We start from the raw sequence: 18,647 nt of genomic DNA on the forward strand, positions 1-18,647 counted from the left end.
GAAAATAAAAGACGATCCTGGAGAGTTCTAACAGTAAGGGGAAAGGAAAAAGAAGACGAGGACATTTCAAAGACACACAAGAGCCTTCTGTAAAAGGCTTTCTTCATCTGTCAAAGATGGATAATAGCAATAGTCTTCCTCGGGATGTTTGGAGAGGATTAAACGAGATACTATTAACACAACACTTAGTTAGCACTTGTGAGGATTCATTTTGTTCACATAAATGTCTGTGGTACATGAAATTTTCTTGCAAGAAATGAGGTACAGGATCCAGCTTTCTATGGTCTTGGGAAAACAGTTACAGCTAATTTTGTTTAAACAGGAACTGGTGGCCCGATACGTGTCTCTGATTCCTTTCTTGCCCGACACGGTCTCCTTTGCTGGTGTCTGTGACCTGTGGAGCACTTCGGATGTAAGTATTCTTCCTCACAGATGTGCTGGCTTCATGGAATATCAGTAAATGGCTTGCTTAATTTTAAATTGCAACATTTAAAATTATAAAAGTTAGTCATTATAAAAGTCTACATGGCCATCTGTTTAACAGAATGAACTACATTCATTCTGAAATACTTTTTTCTTCCTGGTTCAATCTACCCACACTTCAGGAGTTATGCAAAAAACTGTTTAACAGAATGAACTAAATTCATTCTGAAATACTTTTTTCTTCCTGGTTCAGTCTACCCACACTTCAGGAGTTATGCAAAAACTAATTATGTGTGCATATACACACACACTACTTCAGATGTCTTAATGCTGATTTGTCCCCCCAATGTTTTATTCATAAAATAATCAAAATCACATTTTATATTACATTGGAAATTGCATATTCCTTAATTTATGGGGGCCTCTTAAGGCATGTCATTATTCAGGTAGTAAGTATTTCTTCGTTCCCTGACACATGTCAGACACTATACAGAGTTCAGGCTATGAGCAGAAGAAACATGGCCTCTGACCTCTTGGAACTTACAATCAATGTATGCTAGCTACATAAACTTCGGAATGAGTCTTCAATGGTATAAACATGTATTATCACTGGTATTCATTTGGCTTCTGGATCTCAGCTACTGTGTTGGCATAAAGTTGAACTGTGATACACAACTCCCTTCGAAGAATAGCTCTAAAAGGAAGAAACTGAAGTATACTTTGAATTATTTGTTCCCCAATATATTTTAGAAACACAGTGTTCACAATTTTAGAGATAAAATTTCACAACCTTAAGATATTTAAAAGAAGACATACAATGAATAGAAGAGCTATGTGCTCTAGAGCCAGACAAGCTTTCCACTTCCTAGGTATTGCTTCATCTCTCTGTGCCTCCACTTCCTCATCTGTAAAATGGGAAGATGAGAGTATGGCCTTCAAAGGTTTATTCCAGGATCCAGTGAACTGACTCATGTGGTGTGCTTAAAAAACAGTGTGGCGCTGGGATGGGAGGTCAGGATGTGAACAGGCAGAGCACAGAGGATTTCCAGGGCAATGAAAACACACCACATGATACCACAATGACTGATTCGTCAAACTCACAGAACGCACAACACCAAGAGGGAGCCCTGTATGTAAACTATGCTCTTTAGGTGATTATGGTGTCAGTGTGGGTTTATCAGCTCTAACACGTGTCCCGCTCTGGTTGGGGATGTTGATGATGTGCATGTGTGGGAACAAGAAAACATGGGAAATATCTGTAGCTTCTTTCCAGCGTTGCTGTGAAGCTAAAACTGCTCTAGAAAATAAAGTCTTTAAAAAGAAAGTGTTAGCACATACTGCTACTGCTAAGTCACTTCAGTTCTGTCCGACTCTTCGACCCCATAGACGGCAGCCCACCAGGATCCCCCGTCCCTGGGATTCTCCAAATCCCTGAGTTCTAAAGATACTAAGCATGCTAAACAAACAAACAAAAAAAGAACACTGGAGTGGGTTGCCATTTCCTTCTCCAATGCATGAAAGTGAAAAGTGAAAGTGAAGTCACTCAGTCATGTCCGACTGTTAGTGACCCCATGGACCGCAGCCTACCAGGCTCCTCCGCCCATGGGATTTTCCAGGCAAGAGTACTGGAGTGGGGTGCCATTGCCTTCTCCACATAGAGGGCTATCATATATAAGTTCAACATGAAAACTGAAACTTTGAAATTTATCTCCCTGACCCCACCCCACAATCGATTCTAGAAATTCATGTCATTGAAATGTCAGAGAAAACACCATGTCCAACTAAAATTGGGTGTTTTTTTAAACAATATATCTTATCTTTTAAACCACTAGTTTTAAGAGTGTCTTTTAAAAATCCTATACGGCCCGTCTAGAGTGAAGCAGCCAATGAACATAATTTTTCTTTCCTTTTGTTCAGCAATTTCTCGATCTCCTGGCAGGAGATGAAGAAGAACACGCAGTTTTACTATGCAATTACTTCCTCTCCATGGGAAAGAAGGCCTGGCTGGTGACGGGCAATGCTATTCCCGAGGTAGGACCATTAGGCTGGCTCTCTCTGAGAAGGTCATTGTCTAACATGGTGCTGTTATGTTCCAGGTCACGGGCAGGACTTATTTTCATAGCAGTTCTTGGAGCTGCAAAGTAGCCCAGAGAAGCCACAGTAGGGAGAGAGAACCAGTGATGAGACATGACAGGGTTTTCGGGGTACTTGAGCCCTATACGTTTGAGGATGTTCTGGGCAAATCTGAGCCCTTTTCCACCCATCACCCCCACCTGGCTCTGCCCTCCCGCCCATCTTACGAAGAGTTCTGATTCCCTCAGCTATCGAGTGTTATTCATGCTGAGGAATGAAAGGATCTGAAGAAGTGTGGCCAGGGTAGAGATCCTTTCACGCCTGCTTCTTCCACAAGCAGTTGCTGTTAGGCTGGCATGCGAAGCAGAACAAGGCAGATAACCACAGGGGCAAAGAGAAGAATGTTCATGCCATGTACTGGTGTCTCTGTTATTTTTATTAGACCAGAAATAGAGACTACTAAAATCTGTTTCCCCAGCCCACTGCAAATACCCCTAAACTGGGGGCAGGTTGGGGGTAGTTTGAGGGTACAAATTTTAAAAAGTCTCATGGATTGAAGCAGCTTAACTTAAAAGTGTTTCAGAAAACAGGTTCCCAGGCTCTGGGAATCCTTGGTGACTAGACAGCACAGGCTGCTGCTAGACAGGCAAGGTCACAACTGAACCCTAAGTCATTTTCAGTCTCTGTCTTCCAGAGAGCCTGGAACCGGGAAAAGAGTACAGGACTAGGAAGTCCCCAGGCCCGGGTCCAAGGCTCTGCCCACTCCTGACAAGCTGCATGACTCTAAACGATTTGCTTCACAACTCTGAGCCTCATATAAAGAAAGTTGGGATGATAATTTCTACCCCACCTTCCCCAGAAGCCTAGAGTGAGCATCAATGAAATCACACAAGAAATAAACGAATGAATAAATGCACACTGTAAAAGGAGGGTCTAATAATGCACGAGTATTCTGAATAAAAAGTTAACATCCCTCTGCAAGTTTTCACTCCCAAGCCCACCCCTCCTCGGGTATACTCAACCGTCAAGAGTTCAGAAGTATCCTTTCACAGTACTTTCTATTCGTTTACGTAATTATAAAAGTGTATCACATATCAATCCCTGTATTAGAAACAGGAATTTTCAAATTCTGTTTCGAATTTTCCTTCTAAACAGGAATTAAAAGTATTATTCAGATATAATCAGCCTTCTGAATACTTAAAAGGCAAGCTTGCTCACTCTAAAAAGAAAACCCAGTTACTATTTATTTCCATCAATAATCATGCTTCAGCCAATCTTAAGATATCTTGCCATTTTCAACACCATGGATGGACCTAGAGGGTACTATGCTAAGTGGAATAAGTCAGAGAAAGACAAATAATGTAATGTGGAATCTAAAAGCCAAAGTAAATTAACAAAATAATGAAACAGAAACAGAATCACAGATACAGCAAAAAACGCAGGTGATTGCCAGGGGTTGGGGGGCGGACAGTGGCGAGGAGAGAAATATGTGAGGAGGGTTCAGTACAAACTTTCAGTTACAAAATAAATGAGTTACAGCTACTCATCGTGAAATGTATAGTGTGGGAAATATAGTTAACAATTATGTAATGTCTAACAGATGATAACCAGACATCACGATGATCATTTTGAAATGTACAGAAATATCAAATCACTATATTGTTTACCAGGAATTAACACAGTGTTGTAGGTCAATTATACTCCAAAACAAACAAACTCAAAGAAAAGAGATCAGATTTGTGGCTACCAGAGGCAGGGGACTGGGGAGTTAGAATTAGATAAGATAATCAAAGGGTACAAACCTCCAGTTATAAAACAAGTTCTCAGGATGCAATGTACAATATACTAAAGATAATTCACATTGCTGTACATTGTAAATGAAAACTGTTAAGAGAGTAAATCTTAAGGGTTCTCATCACAAGAAAAAAAATTTTTTCTTGTCTATTTAAAGACATCTATATGAGATGATGGATGTTCACTAAACGTATTGTGGCCACCATTTGATGATGTAAGTAAGTTATATTGGACTCCTTAGACTTACACAGCACTGTATGCCAATTATATCAAAAAAAATTGAAAATATATGTATCCCATTTAACTTTTAAAAACAAGATACATTAGTTCAGTAACATGACCATCCCTATTTGGTCACCATACTGAAGTAGTTGAAGGGGCAAGAATTATGCAAGAGTAAACTTTTGATTTTATTAATTCAACATAATCTAGAACTTCAAACTAATTTTCACCATTAGCCATGGGGTTTAGAAATTAGATGTCCAACTAAAATAATGAACTGTCTGTACAAACTCCTCTTGGCCCTAATTGCATAATTAATTGGAAATTGGCTTAATGGCTGTTTTCTTTCAGGGTCCAACCGCCTATGTGCTAACTCGGGAACAAAGTCACTATTTAATATGGAACCCCTGCAGTGGACATTTTTATGGACAATTTGATACTTTCTGCCCCTTAAAAAGTGTGAGCTGCTTAATAGGTCCTGATAATGTAAGTATTACCATTTCCTCTGAAATATGGTTGGTTGACTATTTTTTTTAACTGACCTATTAATTTTAATAATATTTGTGTGCCAGAAAATTTACATATATATGTATATGTGTGTGTGTGTGTATATATATATATATATATGTATATATATATATATAAAATTGTTGCTGTTCAGTCACTAAGTCATGTCCAGCTCTTTGCAACCCCATGTACTGCAGCACGTCAGGCTCCTTCTTCCTCCACTATCTCCTGGACTTTGCTCAAGTTCATGTCCATTGAGTTGTACTGGACCTGGTGGCTCAGACAGTAAAGAATCAGCCTGTAATGTAGGGGATCCAGTTTTGATCTCTGGGTCGGGGAGATCCCCTGGAGAAAGGCACGGCAAACCATTCCAGTATTCTTGGCTGGAGACTTCCATGGAATGAGGAGTCTGGCGAGCTACAGTCCATGGGGTTGCAAAGAGTCAGACGTGACTGAGAAACTATCACTTTTACTTTTCACACTCAATTAATTATTGAGTTGGTATTGGTAATTAAAGATAGTGTCAAGCAAAGGTACTCCATAAGGCACTGGTTAAAAACATGAGTTATTAGATCTCACTGCCTGAGTTTAAACTCCAATGTCAATGTTTACCAGTTGTGTATGCTTAGGAAAGTTTCTTAATCTTAAACAGCATCAGTTTCTTCCCCGGTTAAATGAAGGTATTTGCTAGTAAGTACAGAGTAGTTGTGAGAAGTAAATGAGATAATCAATACAAAGCAACTATCACACAGTAGCAACCCCGTGTTGGCTCCTGTGACTGTTTTTATGATCATCATCTACCTTAGGAATCTCTGAACTGACTACTAAAATGATTCAGAAGAATCATTTCAACAGGTAGCCCCAATATATGTATTCTTATTTGTAAATTATATACTTACTTATGTATCAATACATTATTTACATTACACAGAGAAGACATATCTTTCTTAAAGAGAGATAATTAGAGGGTCTAAAATTTCTTCCCATGTCACTGTGATGTGCTCCCTGCTGTGAAGGCCTCTGGTCTACGGGTTACTACCAGGAGTAGAGATAAGACACGCTGAGCACCCAGCAAAGTACCTGTCTGCCACAGGGATTCAGCAAACAGTAACTATTATTAACCACAAGTGTGAAAAGAGAAGTGCAGTATCCCGTGTGCATGGTACTGTTTTTAATTAAAAGCATAGGGATAATCACAGATGATCTGCTAAGCTCCATCTACATGTAGAGAAGCACTTTAAGGTCATATTAGTAGTCAGGCAGAGTCAGTGGGTACTGGAAAAGCCTTCGAAGAATTCCATTCTCTGTCAGAATTACTAGCTCTCAAAACAATTACCGTATGGCTGACCAATTCACATCAAGCCAAGTGCTGTGAGCAAGAAAGAAGCCTTTCCTCCTCTTCTGTCAAGACGGACAGCAGTGGCTCAGGGTGCCGGCAGCGGCTGGGAGGGAACCTGCTCGAAGCCTCGGTCACCCTCCAGAGGACCCGCCCGAGGCTCACTTTCTGGGTCCGGCCCTCTGAACCTCCACTGCCTCTGCTCCACCACCTCCTTAAGAGACTGCCAGGCTTTCTCCTCCTTCACTCCTCTGCCAAGAAGTCAGTCCTTTCCATCCATGTTTGTGTTTCCACTCCCGCTCCAACACTTGCCTCTGTTAAGTTTTCTCTGTCATTCTCTGTAGATATGCTTCTCCCAACCCAGCTATACCCTAAACTACCACTGCCCCTCCTTCTCTTCCTTCCAAAATTCTTTAAATTCTATTTATATGCCCTGCTTCCACTTTCTCAGACTTTATTGCTGTTGTTAAGTCGCCCAGTCGTGTCCGACTCTTTGCGACCCCATGGACTGCAGCACACCAGGCCTCGCTGTCCATCACCAACTCCCGGAGTTTGCCCAAGTTCATATCCATTGCATCAGTGATGCCATCCAGCCATCTCATCCCCGATGCCCTTTTCTCCTTCTCAGACTTCAATCCTCTATAATCTAGTCCTCTTCCCTAATCAGCCTACAGAATTAAACTCTGAGAAGTACCATTGTCTTACTAATGGATAAATAAGTCCAGTGGTTTATTCTCCTCACTCATTTCTCCTTTTCTATGGCACATGACACAACTAATCACCTCTTCATGAAAAAAAAAAAAAAAAAAACACTTGACCATCCTTGGTTTACTAGTAAAGGACTGTTGGTTTTCATTTCTCTGCAACAGCTTCTCAGGTTTCTGGCACTAACTTTTCTTTCCACACTTTGAAAGTAGATTTTCCTGAAAATTCTATATTTAGATTTCTTGCAGAACCACACTTACTATTCATTATAGCTCTATCTAGTTTATCCTGGCAAAAAAAAAAAAGTCATAATTCTATCACTAGCCCAGGAATCTTTGGAACCTGAATCTTCAACTGTTTGCTAGACAGCAAGGTGCTGATCAAAATCTCAAACTCAGGACATCCAGAACTCAAGTCATTTTTCCTTTATCTCTGAAAACAGCCCCTCCTCCTGGCCCTCCCACTTCTACAGAGGTCAGGCACTCAGATTCAAACCCCGGAACTGTCCTTGAGTTTCCCCCTCCCCTACTTCCTACTTCAATCCTATTAACAGATATTAGTACCAAATGATACAGATACCGCCCCTTCTGTTTTCCAGGTCGTGTCATTATTATTTCGTCCTGCATTACTATAAATAGCCAAGTAAATTATCTGTCTCCAGCTCCGTCCATCGTTTGGTCCTCTGATGCCTGGTTATTTCCGAGTGTTCAGCTTTCCTCGTGCGATGGCTCAGAAAGTACTGAAGGCACCTCACTGTATATAAATTGAAGAATAAACGTCTCACCTTGGATTCTAATCTGACTTCAGCTGTCTTCCCAGTGCTATTTCCGACTGCTTTTCTGCACATTCCCTACCCTACAGCCAGACTGTAGTTCTTAAAAACCTTGCCTTCTTAAAACTACTTGCCCCTATCCCTGTCTAGTCTCCAGAGCAAATAATATTCCTGTTAAAACAGAAGGCAGATTTTCATCCCTTTGCTTAAAATACTCCAGTGACTTCTTGGCTCAGTCCAAAGTCAGAGCCTGAACCTTTACAGTGGCCCCAAGGCTTCCACGACCTGACACCTGCCTGGCCCCATCTTCCCTGATCCCTTTCTTGCTTCTACGTGCTCACTCCTCTGAAGTCACCTTGTTCTCTTTGCTGTCCCTCAAACACGCTTTGCATTTGCTATCTCCTCTGCATGGATGACCCTTCCCCTTACCAGACAGCTTAATTCTCCCCTCACTTCATGCTCTCTCCAGTGAAAACATCCGTGTGTGTGTGTGTGTGTGCGTGTGCGTGTGTAGTCACTTATGTCCGACTCTGCGACCCTGTCCAGGGATTCTCCAGGCAAGAATACTGGAGTGGGTTGCCATTCTTGCCTAGCCCCCAATCTCACCTCTTACTGCATAGCTTTCTCTATAACCCATGTTAAGTTTAACTATTGCCACAACAAAGCACTAAAAGCTCATCCTCAAACTAAATGGCTTCAGACCGTTATTCTCATGGACCCGTCAGCCAGCCAGGATGGTTCTGCTGACAAGGCTGGGAGCGCCCTGCTTCATGCGTTTTTATTCTGGGACTTGGGGCAATGACAGTCGGCGGGGGCACAAGAGGGCAAGTAGGAACATGCAGAGCTTCTCTGGGGGCTGGGACACAGAATAGTGACACCATCGGTCACGCTATGCCTCTCTACTTAGCACAAGTCAAGAGCCAAGGAAATACATTTCTAATTTCTACCCTTTTAGTGGCGGGCTTCCTGGGTGGCTCAGTGGTAAAGAATCCACCTGCTAATGCAGGAGATGCAGGTTCAGGCCCTGGGTCGGAAAGACCCCCTAGAGAAGGAAATGGCAACCCACTCAAGTATTCTTGCCTGGAGAATCCCATGGACAGAGGTACCTTGACGGCTACAGTCCATGGGGTCACAAAAGAGTTGGGCACAACTTAGTGACTAAACAACAACTGCCAAGTAACAGGGCAGAGGCTGTAGGTATAGGCAGGGGTGCAGAACTGGGCCAGTGATACTCTCTCCCACGCCACGTATCGTCTGATATCCCATCTATCTGTTTGTCTGCACTGTCTTCTCATTAGCTACTACGTGCCGGTAGAAACTCTGTTTCATTTACAACTTTATCCACGACTGTATTAGAACTGAGCCTAGATATAAGATGCTTGACGATTATGTTGAATGGGACAAATTCACCACTCAGGCGCACAGTTACAGGTATGTAGTCATGCCTATCACATGCCAACCAGGAGCTGTGCCAGACACTAATGACGCAGTGGTGAATACAGCACGGGACAGAAGTCCTCAGGGAAACATCTCAGTCTAGTGAGACAAACAACAATAAATACAAACAGTAGTAATAAAATAGCTAACAGCTCCTGAGGACTTAGTATGTACTAGGCATTGTTCTAAAGAGACGTAAATAAATTAACTCGCTTAATCTTATGAGGTAAGTACTATTATCCCACTTTTATAGAGGAGGTAAGTTTCTAATCACCAGGAACTACCTTATTTCAGCAATCTACATTCAATAGTAAGGTCCACCTCGACTGCAGGTATACAAAAATGTAAAGAAATGGCCCATGGCAACTACGTGATGCCACTGATTGTAAAATGCTTGTCGGTGTTAAGAATCAAAACATGACAAAAAATGGGCAAGCAGTGTGTCGTCTTGCTGTCTCTCTGCTGCCTCTCTTGAAACACTCACACGTGTATACACATACATCTGCCACCATATACACTAATGTAGTCTTGTCTTTTTTAGATTTGGTTTAATATTCAACAATATGATTCCCCACTACGGATAAATTTTGATGTCACCAAGCCCAAGCTATGGAAATCTTTCTTTTCAAGAAGTCTTCCATATCCTGGCCTTTCCAGTGTTCAGGTATGTATATATTTTTATTAACAATTAAATGTAGACAGACAGGTCTTCCCTGGTGGTTCAGATAGTAAACAACCTGCCGGCAATGGAGGAGATGCGGGTTCAATCCCTGGTTTGGGAAGATCCCCTGGAGAAGGAAATCGCAATCTACTCCAGTGTTCTTGCCTGGGGATTCCCACAGACAGAGGAGCCTGGTGGGCTACAGTCCATGGGGTTGCAAAAGAGTCAGACACGACTGAACAACTAATACTTTTACTTTCAAATGCAGACAAAGAAAGGGAGGAATTTGACATCGTTATACTGGGTAGCCAGATATTTTTTGATCCTTAATTCCACTCCTAGGTATTTAGTCTAGGATAATTCTTCATTTTCAAACTTAGTTAAGGCTAATTCCCAATAAGAAACAGACCATCATATGATGAACCACTATACATACATAAAAGAATAAATTTGATAGAGTCCTGTGACAAAATATATTTCATTTAATTTTTCAGATGCTGGTCTCAATTCAATAAATTAACTTCATCACATGTTTCATGTTGAAACATGAAATCAAAGTTCAGGGCATGATCCAGGATGGACTCATTAATTTAGAGGGTCCTGGACATTATTAGATTATAAATAGCAAGCCTGAGATGTATTATGAAAACTTTAAATTTGATAGCTATCAGTTCAGTTCAGTTCAGTCGCTCAGTCGTGTCCGACTCTTTGCGACCCCATGAATCCCAGCACGCCAGGCCTCCCTGTCCATCACCAACTCCCGGAGTTCACTCAGACTCACGTCCATCGAGTCAGTGATGCCATCCAGCCATCTCATCCTCTGTCGTCCCCTTCTCCTCCTGCCCCCAATCCCTCCCAGCATCAGAGTCTTTTCCAATGAGTCAACTCTTCGCATGAGGTGGCCAAAGTACTAGAGTTTCAGCTTTAGCATCATTGCTTCCAAAGAACACCCAGGGCTGATCTCCTTCAGAATGGACTGGTTGGATCTCCTTGCAGTCCAAGGGACTCTCAAGAGTCTTCTCCAACACCACAGTTCAAAAGCATCAATTCTTCGGCGCTCAGCCTTCTTCACAGTCCAACTCTCACATCCATACATGACCACAGGAAAACCCATAGCCTTGGCTAGACGAACCTTTGCTGGCAAAGTAATGTCTCTGCTTTTGAATATGCTATCTAGGTTGGTCATAACTTTCCTTCCAAGGAGTAAGTGTCTTTTAATTTCATGGCTGCAGTCACCATCTGCAGTGATTTTGGAGCCCCCAAAAATAAAGTGTGATACTGTTTCCACTGTTTCCCCATCTATTTGCCATGAAGTGATGGGACCGGATGCCATGATCTTAGTTTTCTGAATGTTGAGCTTTAAGCCAACTTTTTCACTCTCCACTTTCACTTTCATCAAGAGGCTTTTGAGTTCCTCTTCACTTTCTGCCATAAGGGTGGTGTCATCTGCATGTCTGAGGTGATTGATATTTCTCCTGGCAATCTGGATTCCAGCTTCTGTTTCTTCCAGTCTAGCATTTCTCATGATGTACTCTGCATATAAGTTAAATAAACAGGGTGACAATATACAACCTTGACGTACTCCTTTTCCTATTTGGAACCAGTCTGTTGTTCCATGTCCAGTTCTAATTGTTGCTTCCTGACCTGCATACAGATTTCTCAAGGGGCAGATCAGGTGGTCTGGTATTCCCATCTCTTTCAGAATTTTCCACAGTTTATTGTGATCCACACAGTCAAAGGGTTTGGCATAGTCAATAAAGCAGAAATAGATGTTTTTCTGGAACTCTCTTGCTTTTTCCATGATCCAGCGGATGTTGGCAATTTGATCTCTGGTTCCACTGCCTTTTCTAAAACCAGCTTGAACATCAGGAAGTTCACGGTTCACATATTGCTGAGGCCTGGCTTGGAGAATTTTGAGCATTACTTTACTAGCGTGTGAGATGAGTGCAATTGTGTGGTAGTTTGAGCATTCTTTGACATTGCCTTTCTTTGGGATTGGAATGAAAACTGACCTTTTCCAGTCCTGTGGCCACTGCTGAGTTTTCCAAATTTGCTAGCATATTGAGTGCAGCACTTTCACAGCATCATCTTTCAGGATTTGGAATAGCTCAAATGGAATTCTATCACCTCCACTAGCTTTGTTCATAGTGATGTTTTCTAAGGCCGACTGGACTTCACATTCCAGGATGTCTGGCTCTAGGTCAGTGATGACACCAACCTGATTATCTGGGTCGTGAAGAGCTTTTTTGTACAGTTCTTCTGTGTATTCTTGCCATCTCTTCTTAATATCTTCTGCTTCTGTTAGGTCCATACCATTTCTGTCCTTTATCGAGCCCATCTTAGCATGAAATGTTCCCTTGCTATCTCTAATATTCTTGAAGAGATCTCTAGTCTTCCCCATTCTGTTGTTTTCCTCTATTTCTTTGCATTGATCGCTGAAGAAGGCTTTCTTATCTCTTCTTGCTATTCTTTGGAACTCTGCGTTCAGATGTTTATATCTTTCCTTTTCTCCTTTGCTTTTCACTTCTCTTCTTTTCACAGCTATTTGTAAGGCCTCCCCAGACAGCCATTTTGCTTTTTAGCATTTCTTTTCCATGGGGATGATCCTGATCCCCATCTCCTGTACAATGTCATGAACCTCATTCCATAGCTCATCAGGCACTCTATCTATCAGATCTAGGCCTTTAAATTTCTCACTTCCACTGTATAATCATAAGGGATTTGATTTAGGTCATACCTGAATGGTCTAGTGGTTTTCCCTACTTTCTTCAATTTAAGTCTGAATTTGGCAAGAAGGAGTTCATGATCTGAGCCACAGTCAGCTCCTGGTCTTGTTTTTGTTGACTGTATAAAGCTTCTCCATCTTTGGCTGCAAAGAATGTAATCAATCTGATTTCAGTGTTGACCATCTGGTGATGTCCATGTGTAGAGTCTTCTCTTGTGTTGTTGGAAGAGGGTGTTGCTATGACCAGTGCATTTTCTTGGCAGAACTCTATTAGTCTTTGCCCTGCTTCATTCCGTATTCCAAGGTAAATTTGCCTGTTACTCCAGGTGTTTCTTGACTTCCTACTTTTGCATTCCAGTCCCCTATAATGAAAAGGACATCTTTTTGGGGTGTTAGTTCTAAAAGGTCTTGTAGGTCTTCATAGAACCATTCAACTTCAGCTTCTTCAGCGTTACTGGTTGGGGCATAGACTTGGATTACTGTGACACTTAATGGTTTGCCTTGGAAACGAACAGAGATCATTCTGTCGTTTTTGAGATTGCATCCAAGTACTGCATTTAGGACTCTTTTGTTGACCATGATGGCTACTCCATTTCTTCTGAGGGATTCCTGCCCGCAGTAGTAGATATAATGGTCATCTGAGTTAAATTCACCCATTCCAGTCCATTTCAGTTCGCTGATTCCTAGAATGTTGACATTCACTCTTGCTATCTCTTGTTGCCACTTTCAATTTGCCTTGATTCATGGACCTGACATTCCAGGTTCATATGCAATATTGCTCTTTACAGCATCGGACCTTGCTTCTATCACCAGTCACATCCACAGCTGGGTATTGTTTTTGCTTTGGCTCCATCCCTTCATTCTTTCTGGAGTTATTTCTCCACTGATCTCCAGTAGCATATTGGGCACCTACTGACCTGGGGAGTTCCTCTTTCAGTATCCTATCATTTTGCCTTTCCATACTGAACATGGGGTTCTCAAGGCAAGAATACTGAAGTGGTTTCCCATTCCCTTCTCCAGTGGACCACATTCTGTCAGACCTCTCCACCATGACCCGCCCGTCTTGGGTGGCCCCACGGGCATGGCTTAGTTTCACTGAGTTAGACAAGGCTGTGGCCCTAGTGTGATATATACAAACTGTGTAATATAAAATGTATTCTTTGCTGTGGATCAAATCTTTCCAAAAAACATTTTAAGAAAAATCACTGTAGAGAAATTCTTCACGGATACAAGGTAACGTAAAAGTTTGCATAGGAGAATTGTTTGCAGAAGCCTAAGGACTGGAAGGACAGAAGGGGTAAATTATGGTGTATATATAGTGGAGTATTTTATAGTAATTACACAAATGGATCCATATTTATGAATCTTAGTTAAGCACACTGAAAATACGTATTTGCTATCCTCTCTAAATATGTTAAAGGAGAAAATTATATGTTCACAGGATAAAATTACTAAAGTTTAGAAAAGTGAAAAGCAATACAGTATACTGTTTAGGGATATGTATATCTGTAGTTAAATCACAAACACAGTTCACTAATTTGCCTGTCTGCACTGACTATAACGTAAACACCGCAAGAGCGGGGATTCTGTTCATATGGGCTACATCCTCTTCACCTGTTTAAGTGTCTGACACACAGTAGGTCTTCAATACATGTTGAATGAAAGAGTGCTGAAAAAAACAAATTCAGATTGTGGTTACTTCTGTGAGAGAAAGGGTAAGAAAACTGAGAAAGAACTACACAGCACTGTAATTTATTTGTGATGCTTTACTTAAAAGTAGATCTTGGGTACACTGGCATCTGCGATATTATCCTAACTCAATGAAGAGTGCATAATTAAAAAAAATTAGAGAAGGATGTACAGCTATTAAAATAAACTGATTCCTAAAAAATTTCTCAACTGTTTTTTTTTCTTTTATAGCCAGAAGAGCTTATTTACCAGCGCACAGACAAGGTGGCTGCAGCTGAACTGCAAGACAGGTCACATGATAACCCATAAATCCACATGCCGTCTGTCACTAGGAGTGTTACTGTCAAACGAAACAGTTCTCAGCCTGGATCAGTGTGAACGGCAATTAAACTTTAATTTGTGTTTACAAAGTTCCAGTGTGGCCTCTGAATCCCAAGGCTCTGGCATCAGCATGGTGCGAGCCACAGGGCAGTGAAGTCCACCACTGAAGTCACCACCAGTGAAGTTTCTCCAGAAACTTCCCCCCAGATTAGAGTTCAACAGCATGCATGCATGGGTCCCATGCAGTAATCTCACAATCCTGGGCTTAAATAGGCCCATTTTGTCCCATCAGTGGTTCAGTGAACTTCAGCTACTTTCTAAACCTAGCACATGGCATTAATAAGATGGCTGGTAAGAGCCCGTTTGAGGCCCATAATCCTAATCATGAACCCTGTAAAACACAACTTTTATTTTTCCAGTTTCACAAGGCTCAGAGAGGTCCCTGTACTTGTCAGGTGTTTAAGGGGCTTCTGAGCCCAGCCAGACCTTCCCAGTTCCAAAGCCTGTATGTCCTTTCTGCTGTCTCAGGCCACAGGAAGAGGTGCATGTCAAACTGTACAAGATCACAGTGAGCCTTTTATGGTATTATTACTAAAAAACACCCATTTACTCTCAACTCCAAATTTAAAATAAAGTTGTGAGATTCTGAGAACAACTAATAGCTGGAAAAAAAAAAAAATCTTGTTTCTTCTCAAAGTTTCAAAATGCTATTTTTGGTACTTTTGTTTATGAGGGAAAAGTCAAGTCAACCCCAAAAAATGGAGCTTTTTTTTTTTTTTTCATAAACAGGATTGAAAAAATACTAAAAGAAAAAATCATGGACTGGCGGCCGCGCCATCTGACTCGGTGGAACAGATACTGCACCTCCATGCTGCGTCACTTCTTGCCTCTCTTAGAAAGGAACCAAGACGACGTGGAGGACGACCACAGAGCAGAACTGCTCAAACAGCTAGGAGACTACAGGGTAAGCAGTCCATTTCAAATTGGAAACTGCTTGGTACGATGGGCTTTGGAATCAAAGTGTCTAGATTACTTCCCAAACTATATAGATGAAGCAGCAGAGACTAAAAAATGTGATTAAAAGTTCATAGCTCAAGAATGAACCCACCATTAAATAGCAAAACGTCTCTATATAACAGAAATATCACCATTTTTTTGTAGGAGGGTCCTATGAAAAATATCTTTTATAAAATCACAAGAGTATTACATAAAATGAAAATGTCTGGCTAAATCATGTTAGACTCAACTGAGCATAAAGGTAAAGCCAACCATTCTTGAGCAGACTTTAAGGATATGACTTTATTCTGATTGCTTTTTGTTGCTAAGAAAAATTCTCCTTACTAGGCAATATATATTCTCTGCTGTCAGTAGTGCTGTGTGTTCATACCCTATAGCTGGATACTGAAACCTAGAAAGCAGTGGCAAACTGAAACAGTAAGCCTCATTGGTCAACAGTATGAAACCAAGCTGGACATTTTTTAAATCTATTTCATTTTACTTCTGGCTGCACGGGGTCTTTGTTGCTGCACACGAGCTTTCTCTAGTTGCAGCAAGCAAGGGCCACTCTAGCTGCGACGCATGGACTTCTCATCGCAGTGGTTTCTCTGGGTGCAGAGCACAGGCTCTAGGCGCGTGAGCTGAGTAGTTGTGGTGCACGGGCTTAGTTCCCCACAGCATGTGGGATCCTCCCGGACCAGGGACAAACCCATGTCCTCTGCGTTGGCAGGCGGCTTCTTAACCACAGGACCACCAGGAAGGTCCCAAGTTGGACGTTTAATTTTATTCAGTGACTAAAACTTACCCTTTGACTTCTAAGGCTAGGTTTCAGCTGCGATGCTTTCAAGTAACAGAAAACTTATTTCAAACAAGCATGAGCATTAACAAATTTTAGGGGTGAGTAGCTATTGGGGCTATACCACGTCTGTACGTCTTCCCACTCTGCCCTCCTCCATGTGATGGCATCATCCACAGACTGGTTTTCCTCATGGGAGCACAGGAATAGTTCCTGGTAGCACTCATATATGGACACACGTGGGCTGGAATAGTTCCTGGTACGGCTCACAAAGGGACACACCTTGCTCTAAGCAGCAGAGAACATCTGTATGCCATTACTCCTTACAAGTTCCCCAGATCACATACCCTCTTTCCTGTAGATCAACACTGAGGCCAGGTAGAATGTGTTCATCTACCCTAGGTTCCTGGTACTGCATGGGTTTCTTTCTATGAAAACTCGGGGCTATGAGGAAGAAGGAAGGGAACAGTGGAGGGTGGCTGGGTGATTAACAGGTATCTTAAACATCAAGTCAGTATGTTAGCAATTAAAACACTTAGCCTCTCTCCATTTTCTATAATGCTAATATATAGCTGAATGGAAAAACAAAGCTAAATAAATGACTTTAAGACCCAAAAGGAAGACTTCCTACTTAGAACTGCACATACTTAATTAGGGGGAAAATACAGTGAAAACTTCACATTCAATAATGATTAAAATGTTGGTTGTTTTGTTTTCCTGCAGTTCTCTGGATTCCCCCTTCACATGCCATACTCTGAGGTGAAGCCTTTGATTGAAGCTGTGTACAGCACTGGAGTACATAATATTGACGCTCCTAATGTTGAATTTGCTTTAGCTGTGTATGTCCACCCATACCCCAGAAATGTTTTGTCTGTCTGGATCTACGTTGCCTCCCTTATACGAAATAGATAATACTTCCCTGTATGTTTTATATCATGTAAAATTTATAATTAAGATGTGAGAATATTTTTTTAAGTGCTCTTGATCTGTCAGAGGAAAGAAAATACTTGCAAATAATGAAATAAAATTATCATGATTTTCAAAATGTGCAAATTTAGTAGTCTGCCTTGTCTCTGCCACTCTGACCCTAAATTCAACTTTGACAACTCAGAGTTCCTATGACCTTTATAGTTCTACGCTTTCACACTTGGCTCACCTTCTACTGGGAATGATCTTCTTCTTTGCCAGTAAGATATCCTGTGCACTTAGATAGAAAGAATTAATATTGTTAAAATAGCTATACTGCTCAAAGCAATCTGTAGATTTAAGGTGCTCACTATCAAATTACCCTTGACATTTTTCATAGAACTGAAACAAATAATCCTAAAATTTCTACGCAACCTCAAAAGACCCAGGATTGCCAAAGTAATCCTGAGGACAAAATCAAAGCAGGAGTAGCAAGCAGTCCTCCCAGACTTCAGACAACACTGTAAAAGCACAGTAATCAAAACAGCATGGTACTGGCACAAAAACACACATATAGATCAACAGAACAGAACAGAGCCCAGAAATAAACCCACACACCTTTGGACAACTGATCCTCAGCAAAGAAGGCAAGGATATACAATGGAGAAAGACAGTCACTTCAGCAAGTGGTGCTGGGAAAGCTGGTTAGCATCACGGAAGTCAATGAATTTTGCACACATACTCACACTGTGAACAAAAATAAACTCAAAATGGTTTAAAGACTCAATCTAAGACATGACACCATAAAACTCCTAGAAGAAAACAAGGTTTTCTGATTTAAATCATAGCAATTTTTTCTTAGATCAGTCACCCAACACAAAAGAAATAAAAAATAAACAAATGGGACCTAATCAAACTTACAAGATTTTGCACAACAAAGGAAACCATTAAAAAAACCAAAAAGACAACCTATGGACTGCAAGAAAACATCTGCAAACGGCATAAACAACAAGGGCTTAATTTCTAAAATCTACACAACAGCTCATACAGCTCAGTATCAAAAAACCAATCTAATCAAAAAGTGGGCAGAAGACCTAAATAAGACATTTCTTCAAAGAAGACATACAGATGACAAACAGGCACATGATGAGATGCTCAATATCTCTAGTTGTAAGAGAAATGTGAATCGAAAATACAGTGAGGGACCACCTCACACAGGTCAGAATGGCCATCATCCAAAAGCCTGTAAGTTAATGCTGGAGAGGGTGTGGAGAATATGGAACC

General features: G+C 41.3%; 1 protein-coding gene across 5 annotated transcripts in view; it reads left to right on the plus strand.

Annotated features, from left to right (window-relative positions):
* CC2D2A (coiled-coil and C2 domain containing 2A) overlaps positions 1 to 17,510 on the plus strand; it is a 131,325-nt gene extending 113,815 nt beyond the window's left edge. For all 5 annotated transcript variants that reach the window (XM_070791823.1, XM_070791824.1, XM_070791826.1 and 2 more), the window contains 7 exons: positions 323 to 412; positions 2,341 to 2,454; positions 4,864 to 4,998; positions 9,811 to 9,933; positions 14,576 to 14,634; positions 15,455 to 15,629; positions 17,181 to 17,510. In XM_070791823.1, coding sequence (XP_070647924.1) covers positions 323 to 412; positions 2,341 to 2,454; positions 4,864 to 4,998; positions 9,811 to 9,933; positions 14,576 to 14,634; positions 15,455 to 15,629; positions 17,181 to 17,369 — 885 coding nt within the window. In that variant the 3' untranslated portion in view covers positions 17,370 to 17,510. The remainder of the gene's footprint in view (positions 1 to 322; positions 413 to 2,340; positions 2,455 to 4,863; positions 4,999 to 9,810; positions 9,934 to 14,575; positions 14,635 to 15,454; positions 15,630 to 17,180) is intronic.
* The last annotated feature ends 1,137 nt before the right edge of the window (positions 17,511 to 18,647 follow it).

The sequence above is a fragment of the Bos indicus genome, chromosome 6 (assembly GCF_029378745.1).
Source record: "Bos indicus isolate NIAB-ARS_2022 breed Sahiwal x Tharparkar chromosome 6, NIAB-ARS_B.indTharparkar_mat_pri_1.0, whole genome shotgun sequence".
NCBI classification, from domain to species: Eukaryota; Metazoa; Chordata; class Mammalia; order Artiodactyla; family Bovidae; genus Bos; species Bos indicus.